This window comes from Elephantulus edwardii, unplaced genomic scaffold (genome assembly GCF_000299155.1).
Source record: "Elephantulus edwardii isolate Elephantulus edwardi_28Jun2011 unplaced genomic scaffold, EleEdw1.0 scaffold00185, whole genome shotgun sequence".
Taxonomy (NCBI): Eukaryota; Metazoa; Chordata; class Mammalia; order Macroscelidea; family Macroscelididae; genus Elephantulus; species Elephantulus edwardii.
The window spans coordinates 2234830-2245367 of record NW_006399935.1 but is presented as its reverse complement, the minus strand read 5'-3'; the positions used below and the strand labels follow the sequence as shown (position 1 = coordinate 2245367).

The window sequence follows — 10538 nt, the reverse complement described above, 5'->3', positions numbered from 1 at the left end:
AATGGGTTTTCTGCTAATTTTTTGCCCACCAGACCAGAATATAGGGGAGTTCGGCTCTAAATGAAATATTAGTGGCAATTGGGACCATCTAGAAGCTCCTCAGGAGAAGACCTGGTAATCCAATTCCATAAAGATCAAAGCCCTGAACCTCCTGTTAAGCAGGGTGACTGGTAGTCAGAATTAACTTCCTCCTACCCAATAACAAAAGATTGGTATAAGACAAAGACGGTTACAACCAGACATCTCTTCAAATGTAGATTATTTTAGCTATAGGGCAGGGAGAGTGGTGGATTATAGAATGTTGCTATTGCTCAGTGCCAATATTTTAATTTCTGTTGAAAAATCTGTAGGTATCCTGTCAGTGACTCAAATGGAATTCTGCAGGACATCGGTCTGTCTCATGAGAAAGTATATTCCTTACTTGACTCTTGTTCAACTCACCAGATACTTAGATTTAGGAGTGTTTCTCACTGTAGAAAATGTAGCCTTTCCTTTAGGGTGAGAGATGATAGACACATGGCTTTATGTTTTCCAGGATGCTCCACCTTGAAAGGTCCAAGTGCGGTGAGTGGTCCGAAAACAGGGTCCTTGACTGTGGAGTGTGATTACGAGGAAAGATGGGAGACCTACTACAAGTGGTGGTGTCGAGGTGTTGATTGGCATGGCTGCATAATTCTTGTTAAAACAACTGGATCAGAAGAGATGGTAACGGTGGGCCGAGTGTCAATCAAAGACAATCATAAAAACCAGAGATTCACTGTGACCATGGTGAACCTCAGGAAAGATGATGAAGATATTTATTGGTGTGGAATTGAGAGATATGGACTTGACCTTGGGGTCAAGGTTAATGTGTCAGTTGGCCCAGGTAAGAGTGTGTATGTGTCAATGAGCTTCAGCACTTGTTCTGTCCTGGTCCCTGGTCTCTTGAGAGACTGAAATGTAAGCAGGTCAGAAAGGGATGAAACTCTGAGAGATGTCATTGACTCTCACTGTCCACTTGGGTTTGAGAATAGTGCTTTCTCCAATAGTCTAGAAAAGTCTTCAGGATTCTTCTAGAATGTGTCCAGCCTTTCTGGACACATTTTTTTTTTAACTTTTAACAGCTTAAAGCCATGTTCTTTATTTCAATGAAGTTCTAGTTCTATGGGTCAAATGGAACTCCATTGATGGGACTCAGGGCTTCTAATCTCTGTCAATGTTTTTCTGAGATGTCTAATTTGCAGAAAAACTTCTAGGATGAGACTTCTGGATATGGTAGATCATATGACTGCTTGATCCAAAATGACCAAAGCCAGTCCATCTCAGCTCACCAATGCCCCAGGATGTCGATCTTTATGAGTTCCATTTCATTTTCGACAACTTCAAGTTTTTCTAAATTCATACTTTGAACGTTTCATGTTCTGATTATTCATGGGTGTTTCCAGTTGTAATTCCTCATTTTGAGTCTTGTCAGCAAATGCGGAGCTGAGCAAGCTGTAACTACTAACAACCTCAGTCTCTTCTCCATCCATCATGGTGCTGCCATTTGGGCCGGTGGTGAGAATCTTTGTCTTCTTGTGGTGAAGCTTCTTTGAGAACAAATCATTTGGGAGGCTGGGCCTTAGGAGGAGGAATGTGGCATTAGGTTTGGAAGAAGACTCCTCAACAACCTACATTATGCAGAGGACACAATCGTGCTTGCCGAGACTGAGCAGAACCTGAAGCATTTGCTATAGAAGGTCAAAGACTGTAGTCAACCGAACCCATAGCTGACCCTTTAGCAGGTTGTCAGAGGCTATAAGTCACATGGGAGGAGATTGCTTGTCTTTCTTCTACAGAGAGGCTGGTGGATTAGAACCACTGCCTTCAGGTTGAACGTGCAATCCCTGACTACTAGGCCACGAGGTCTGTGCAAACAACTGTACAGCCATTAGGTGCTCCCTGAGTTCTGAATGGGGCTAAAACAGAAATATGGCAAATAGGTAGCTTTAAAGAGCAGAAGTTTACACATTGATCTACTTCAGATAGAACATCCTTGTTCTATCAGCTTCTAGCAGCCAGAAGTCCTTAGAGTTCCTACCTATGCTGGCCTAGCTAGCAGGCAGGCTGGGGAATCCAGAATGTGTAAAGAAGATCTATAACAGTTCTTTCTTTCTTTTTTATTCAGAGACTTTTTGCTTTTCTTCTTTTTCCTCCTTTTGATTATGATTTGAATGAAAGTTTATAAAGCAAATTAATTTTTCATATAGCCATTCACACATATTTTTTTCTGTGACATTAATGTCAATACCAATAATGCAAAAAGAGTTCTGGTGCCCTAGTGACAAGAAGCTGTGCTACAATCCCAAAGACATGGGGTTTGAGGCCATTAGCTGCTCTGCAGGAGAAGGACAGCCAATCTCCTCCTGTGCAATTAACTACCTCTAAAAACCTTCTGAAGGGTCAGTGCTGGCTTGGTTCTGACTCCAAGGTACACAGCAACACAACAACACCCACAATGCAATTACACTTTTCCCACTTCCTGTGATAATGATTACTGTTAGACCTTCTGTATCTCTCTATCTGCCCTCTTGTTAGTGATATTGTACTCCTAAGGCATATTGCCTTTCCTTTTAGTGAAGCACTTGGCACCAAAGTTTAAACATTGAAGCTTTTAATAAGAATTGCAACTCAACATTAACAAGACAAAAATATTTGCTACTAAAAAAAATATCTGCTACTGGACTGATGGGCAATATCATGATGGACTGAGTAAAAACTGAGACGGTCAACAATTTCATCTTACTTGTATCCACACTGAATACATGTGGTACCAGCAGTGAGGAGGAGATCAGGAGATGTATTGCACCAGGAAAGTCTGTAGTCAGGGACCTTTACAAATTATTGAGGAGCAATGTCAATTTGAGGCCTAATGTGCATGTGACTCAGGCCATAGTATTTTCAGTCACTTGCTATGCATCTGAGAGCTGAACAGTGAGTGAGGATGACAGAAGAAGAACTGATGCCTTTAAACTGTGGTGTTGGAGAAGAACGGTGAAGATCCATGGACTACCAGAAAAACAAAGAAATATGTTTTGGAGAAGGTACAGTCAGAGTGCTCCTTGGAGGTAAAGATGATGAAGTTTCATCTCACATGCTTTAAGCGTGTTTCTAGGAGAGGCCATTCCTTGGAGAGGGATATCACGCTTGGGAAGGTGGAGGAATGGAGAAAGATAGAAAGACCTTTGACCAGATGGTTTGACACAGTGACTGATCTTGAGTATATCAAGAGATGGTGAGGATGGTATGAGACAACACAATGTTCAGCTCTATTGTCATAGGGTCAATATGAGTCATAATCAACTCAGCAGCCCCTGACAACAGTACCAACAACAGTATGTGTCTATTATGACAAAGACCTTTATAACCTAACTATGAAACTGACATACTGTCACTTTTCCTGTATTCTACATTAGAATATGTAATGTTGAATGTCATGCTACTAGAATTTCAACTATTAGCTGAATTACCCATGGTGGCCATGTTTCAGAGGAGCTTCTAAATTAAGAGCAAAAGCCAGCTATCTATGTCTAAAAAACTGCCCACTGAAAATGAATCACAGTAGAATATTGTCTGAGACTTTGACTCACTTACTCTGATCACTTCATTAGGATGAACATGACATTTGTAGAGTGGATGGCCAGCCAAGGTGAGGGAAACCCCTAATGAGAAGATCTGTTAGTTCTGCATGATGCTGTAGCAGAAATACCACAAGTAGGTGGCTTTAAAACACAGAATTTTATTTTCATTTATGTTTTCCTTTTTTTTTTTTAATAGTTCAGCAACCTAGAAGATTTTATTCGGGTGGAGTTCCTCCAGGTGAGACATCCTTGCTATAGCAGCTTCTAATAGCCAGAAATTCTTGGAGTTCCTGGTTTTATAGATTCATCTGTCCCCATCATCTTCAGATAGCATCTGCTTGCTTGCAACTATGTCTAGAACTCAGGCGATGACAGACTCAGGACACATCCTCTATATTGGTAGATCCTCATTAACATGACACAGGAAACTCTGTTCTCAGATAAGTTTCTGTTTTCTTATTTTTCTTGTTGTTATATGTCACAGGGTCCACTTTGAGCACAGTGACCTTAATTATGATGGAACAAAATCCTTTTCAAAATATCTTTGTTTAAGCCCATGTTTTACTCACTTCATCAAAAACTCTTGTGGAAGGTTTTCATATCTTGTGCTATTTATCTACTTTTCTAAGCATGAAGTCCTTCTCCAAAGACTGGCCCCTCCTGTTCACAGTAGGTGAGAGGATAGGAAGTATAGTTATTACAGGACAGATTTGTTTGGCGGTCTGTTGTACATTCAACAGTATTTACAAACACTACACTTTTTAAGGAGATGAGTTGATGCAGAGGCTGTTAACGGTGGGTTCAAGTGTGGCAGATATGATGAAGATGGCTCAGGATAAGGCAGGGTACAGATCATAAGGCAAGGTCAGGCATAGCGTCGCTGAGTCATGGTTAATAGTACCTACAAAATAGAGCAACATTTTAAAGGTATTCTTTAGTTTTCTTATTCATTGTACGAATCTCACATGTATATGAAGTAATTGAAAGGTGAAGTGAATCTTAGATTTTAAAGTGTCGTGTTTGTCTTTTAGCACTTTAAAGAAGTCCAGGGCAACAGATTGACCCAATTTGACACATCTCTGATTTTTTGACTGGTGCTTCTTTTAACGGTACTGATTGTGGATCAAATTTCACAAACACATGCACTGGCCGGCTTTCTTGTCTGTTTTAGTTTGGAAGCTTCACTGAAACTGTCAACCATGGGTGATACTGCCGGTATCTGAATTACAAATGGCAGAGCTTCCAATATCACATCAAAGGGCCATTGAACATCCCATGGGTCACAACAGAATATTGTCTGAGACTCTGATTCACTTGCTATGAACATGCCATTAGGATGAACATGATGTTTGTAGAAGAGTGGAAGGCCAGTGAAGGTGACAAAGTCCTTCGTGAAATGACCTGCTTGTTCCTATTGCTGATGTAACAGGAATATACACATCAAAGTATGACAAGCAGGACAGATAGGCCCAAGGTGGAACACTTAAAATTCAATCCACGATGTGTGCATTGGCAACAGTGGATCATGAAGATGACTGAGGACCACGTGAAGTTTCATTCTCTTCTACATGAGGGAACCATGACACAAAGCTGACAATGACATAGGTAGAAAGCCACTTGGACCAGAACACACCCAAGGGAAGTTGTTAATTTTCAAAGGGCATGAATACTAAGAGGCAGAGGTCACTGAGCATTTAATAAACCTTATTTCACCCATCGCTTACGATGATTGTTGTTGTTGAGTGCCATCATCAAGTCTACTCTGTCTCATTCTAATGCCATGCTGTCATGCTCATTTTTACAACATTTAGTTGTGTACTACAAACTTCATAAGGGAATACATTTTTCACCCTCTTACTAATCTACATTTACAAGGTATACCACAATGTCTGGCTTTTAGCAGAGACTCAATCAGTAAATACTGTTGACCATGTTCTTAAACATATGACCTCATTTAAAATCCCTTTTCAAATTCTACTCTATGTGTCATTTTGAAATAGAGGGAAATCAAGATCCTTGGATGGCACATGAGTTTGCACTCAAATACTAATCTCAAAGTTGAAGTTCAAACTCGCCTAGTGATGATGAGAAACAAAATCTTCATTCGCAATTTCCATTAAGATGGCAACGAAGAGAATACAATGCAATTCTGTTCTATTCTATTCTGTTCTATGTCTCAAGTTCTAATCTGTAAAATGGGATCCCCATGAGTGGGACTCTATCTGAAAGCAATAGGTGTCTTTCTTTTTTAAAAATTTATTATTTCAATGAGAATTTATAGACTTTGGATTTCCATTCATTCATTGTTGCATTTTTCTCCCCTTCTAACCCTACCCCCTAGTACACTACCCTCTTGGAAATGTAAAAGAACAATTCTTTCATTGTTTTATAATCTCTCCCCCCAGGTCCACTCCACTATGCAGCCTTCACTCTGGACTCCAGTCATGACAAAAACACCTAATCACATATTATCCCTTTTACACAGTTTTCCCCTTCATCTGTTCCAATGTATTACTGAATCCATCTTTCTCAGTCTTCCCCCAACCCTGAGGTCAGTCCTGTTTTACAACAGTGGACCATGCAGTATTTGTCTTTTTATGACTGAGATACTTCACTCAGCATAATGTCCTCCAGGGTCACCCATTTTGGATAATATTGTATGAGTTCCTTGTTTTTCATGCAATGTAGTATTCCATTGTGTGAATATACCACAGCTTCTCTAGCCATTCATTTGTTGATGGGCACTTAGGTTGTTTCCAACTCCTTGCTATTGTGAACAAAACCACGATAAACATGGGTGGGCATATCTCTGCTTGGACGTCAGTTCTGGTCTCTTTGGGGTATATTCCCAGTAACGGAATTGCTGGGTCAAATGGTATCTCTATTTGCAACTTTTTTAAAGTCATTTTTGTTTGTTTTAATTCTTAAATTTTATTAATTTTAATGAACATTTACAGAGATTTTGGGTTTTCATTCATTCATTGTTGCACTATTTTCTCTACCCTCCTCCCCAGTTTGTTATTCCCCCCCTTGAAAGTCTGTTTTAATTGTCTATTTGCCACAGTGCTTGTCAAAGCCAGTTCTGATTAATCTCCTTTGTCAGTGTGTCCTTTGCCATTCCCTATCACTCCTCCCTGAGAGAGACTTCACCCTGATTCATAAGGAAAGGGGGATGGTGTATTCTCTTAGCTACTTCCTGCTGAAAAGGGACGCTGTGGGTTTCAGGGTGAAGATCTCTCACTACTCTAAAGGGCCCCTTTGGCAATAGGAAACACATAGGCTATTAAGGAGATTGATTTTGGAATTTAGATGCACTGTTATCAGTTGTGTTTAGCCGTGCATGTTCATATCCTTGAAGATGTATCATGGAAGTGTTACATTTTTTTAAATTAATGATTTATTTTTCATTTCAATGAACATCTACAGAGATTTTGGAATTCGATTCATTCATTGTTGCACTTTTCTCCCCACCCACTCCACCTCCACCCTTTCCCCCATTTGCTTTTGAGAAAGTGCCACACTGTCTTCCACAGTGGTTGTACCATTTTACACTCTCACCAACAGTGAATAAGGGTTCCAGTTTCTCCACAACCTCATCAACATTTGTTGCTTGCTGTTCTGTTAAATTGTGCTATTCTGACTGGGGTGAGATGATATCTCATAGTTGTTTTGATTTGCATCTCTCTTAGAGCTAGGGATTTTGAACATTTCTTCATGTACTTGTTGAATGTCTTCTTTGGTGAAGTATCTGTTCACATCCTGTGCCCATTTTTCTATTGGATTATTTACCTTTATCTTATTGTGGTGAGTTGTCTTTCTTTTTTATCTCCAGAGAGGGATTAAGATGGGCTGTGGATGCATTGGGCTTCCAGTTAGCATAATGTGCTGCTCACAAAAATTTAGAGGTTCCAGTATAGCAAGACATCCCTTGAAAGAAAGTCCTGGTCATGTTCATGCAAAAACTCAGCCACTAGAAATACTGTGAAGCCCAATCCTACTATGATATACATGGGTATACCAAGAGTTAGGACCACCTTGATGCTTCTAGTGGTGGTGGTGGTAGAAGTACCTTAGCCAAGAATTATTAAAAGAAAGGCTGTTAGCGTTGCTGTTTTCTTTCATAGTCCATTCTAATAGCCTTTTTTTTTTAATTTTCCAGGGGGCAACAGTAAGTTCAAGTCATCAGGGACCGTCTTTAGGAATTGGGGAGGAGTCCAGTCATGGAAACAGTTGGTTTGTATCACTATTGCCATTCTCTTGCTCAAAAACTACCAAGGGATATTTTTATTGTCTTAAGAAAATAAAACAGTTTTCAATTAGGGATGAATGTTTCCTGTCCCTCAGGGGGAATTTGATTTTTTTATTGTCACCCTTGGAGTGTGTGTGTGTGTGTGTGTGTTAGTGAAATATTTAATGGGTAGAAACCAGGGAAGTTGCTCAACATCTTACAATGCCCAGAATATCCCTTTGCAACTGAAAGTTGTCCATTCCCTCCCAAGTGTCTATAGTGCTAATGTGAAGAAACTGTGGAATGGTATGAAAATGCTTCCTCTGATATTTGAAGATATACACCAAGTGTCTAGAGCCTTATGCTGTCCATACTAGCCTCCTTCACTCTTTTTCTCCATAAAGTACTTCCTGTAGGTTTCAGAAGTATCATTCTCTAAACTTTCATGGTCCTATAATAAAATGCTGGTAAATGATATGTCCTTCATAGAGTGTGTGATAAATTTGAAACTACGATCGCACAGAACCTGTTGTTAACTGCCATCTTTACACTCCTGATTCAGGATGACCTCTGCCACAAAATGGGCCACTGTGATCCATCGGAGCATCTTCAAAATTCACTCAACCACACTTGCCCTTGATATGACTTAAAAAATTTGCCTGAGTTCCTACTGAATTATTATTTATTTCTTTTAAAGAAACGAGTATGGAATGATGAAACCCCAAACGACATTGCACAGAAAGTTACCCAACTACTTCAGGAAGTGGTATTGACCATATGGAAGGAGGTTTTTTATTCTCCAGGAAAATATGAATCTCCTGAACATGATATTGGTAAGAAATGTTAAGTAAACTTCCTTAAATGATTCTCATAAAGAGATCTTGGTCATGGCATAGCCGGGTGTCTTTAAATGATAAAATATTACATATCCAAACATTATACAATAACAACTACATAGAGAGAGCTACATTGGCCTAGTGAACAGAAAGTTATGCTATCAAGCCCAAGGTGGGTGATTTTAATCTGGAGCCCTCAGGCCTGGTTTAAATTGTTTTTTTGTCAAACATTTCTTCTAAGCAGTAAAGCACTGGTCTGTGCATTGCTGTACAGAGGTAACTCATGGCTGCTGTGATGCTAAACACTGTTATGCTAATGTGCCAAATGTGATAATAGTTACCCATAGTGGACAGTGTTTGGTGGAGCTCCCCAATTAAAACAAGCTTGGAAGCAGGAGTGGCATCCACTTGTTCATGGGGTCATTATGAGTCATCTACAACTCAATGACACTTAACAACAACAACAACAATCTAAACATTATAGATTTTCTCTTTCTAAAAAAATATTGTGCTTTGACCAGAAAGGACTTTAGGCAGAGAGACTTGCCCTCCCCTCCACTAGAGCAGTGAGCTCAACAGCTAATGCAAGTCTTCCTGCAAGCCCGAGGACTAGCGAGGACTTTAGGCAGAGTGAGTTGTTACCTCCCCTCTCCTGGACCAATGAGCTACTCATCAAAGATCACCAGACCTGGAATCTGTGAGAACTCCAGGCAAGAAAAACCTCTATCACAGCAATGACACAAAAGAAGCAGCCTACTTCAAACTCCACACAAAACCAAAACAAGATATCAAAGCAAAAAAAAGTGACCAAACCACATAATGAGTGGATTTACTGGATGTAGAAAGTCAGTTTGAACTTCCTGACAGAATTCAAAAGAACAATGATCAGGTATTTTCACTGGGTGAGCGAAAAGCTAGAATAATGTCAGGATTCTACATGCAAAACTTCTTTTTAAAGTGAAACTTTAAAAAAAGCAATATAAGACAAAGTAGATAAAATCAATGCAGTATTAGAAACCTTAGAAAATCAAGAGACAGCAATCCAGAATATTATGACTAACATCTCAGAAGCTGTCAACATGGTGGAGGAAGAGTTGAGTAGAACTGATGAGATGGATCCCATAACTAGCAAAACAAAAGACAAAGCTTTCAGAACTGATCTACTAGAGCAAAATGCAGATTCAAAAAGGAAGGAAAATGAAGAAAGTGTAAAAATAATGTGGGGCACCATAAAAAAAATAACATGTACATAACTGGAATTCTAGAACAGGAGGAAGCATTAAAGGGCACGGGAAAAAATTATGGAAGAGTTACTAGAAGAAAACTTTCCAGGTATGAAAAATGAGAGAATGTACATCCAAGAATCTGAGTAAATCCTGAGTAAACATGGGGGGGGGGTTTATGATACACCCCAAAGAAAAGCACCAAGGCATATCATACTAATTTTTGACAGAATCAAAGACAAAGAAAGAATTCTGAGAGCAGCTGGAGAAACAATGAAGAGTAACCTATAAAGGATACCAAATAAAATAATGTACAGTTCTCTCTGGAGAAAGAATGTGAATAAGATGACAGAAGAACGACATGTATAAAACATTAAAAGAACACAACGGTCAACCGAGAATACTGCACTCAGCAGAACTCTCCACCTAGGATGGCAGAGAAATCAAGACATTCTCAGAACAGCAGGAACTAAGGGAGTTCATGATAATAAGAATAATGTTGCAGGAAATACTCAAAGAAGTTCTTTCTACAGAGACACCACAGAAAAGTGGATAGATCAAAGTAACCAGCAATAACAGGATATAGAACTCAATAATGACACTAAATGTGGATGGCTCAAATGCACCAGTGAAGAAGAAGAAGAAGGGGAAA

The 10538-nt window shown here is 39.5% G+C and overlaps 1 protein-coding gene across 1 annotated transcript in view; it reads left to right on the top strand.

Moving 5' to 3' along the window:
* Positions 1–702: 702 nt before the first annotated feature.
* Positions 703–10538, top strand: part of LOC102877326 (EGF-like module-containing mucin-like hormone receptor-like 4-like) — a 44761-nt gene continuing 34925 nt past the window's right edge. Inside the window, exon 1 of the mRNA XM_006896412.1 lies at positions 703–865. Coding sequence (XP_006896474.1) covers positions 703–865 — 163 coding nt within the window. The remainder of the gene's footprint in view (positions 866–10538) is intronic.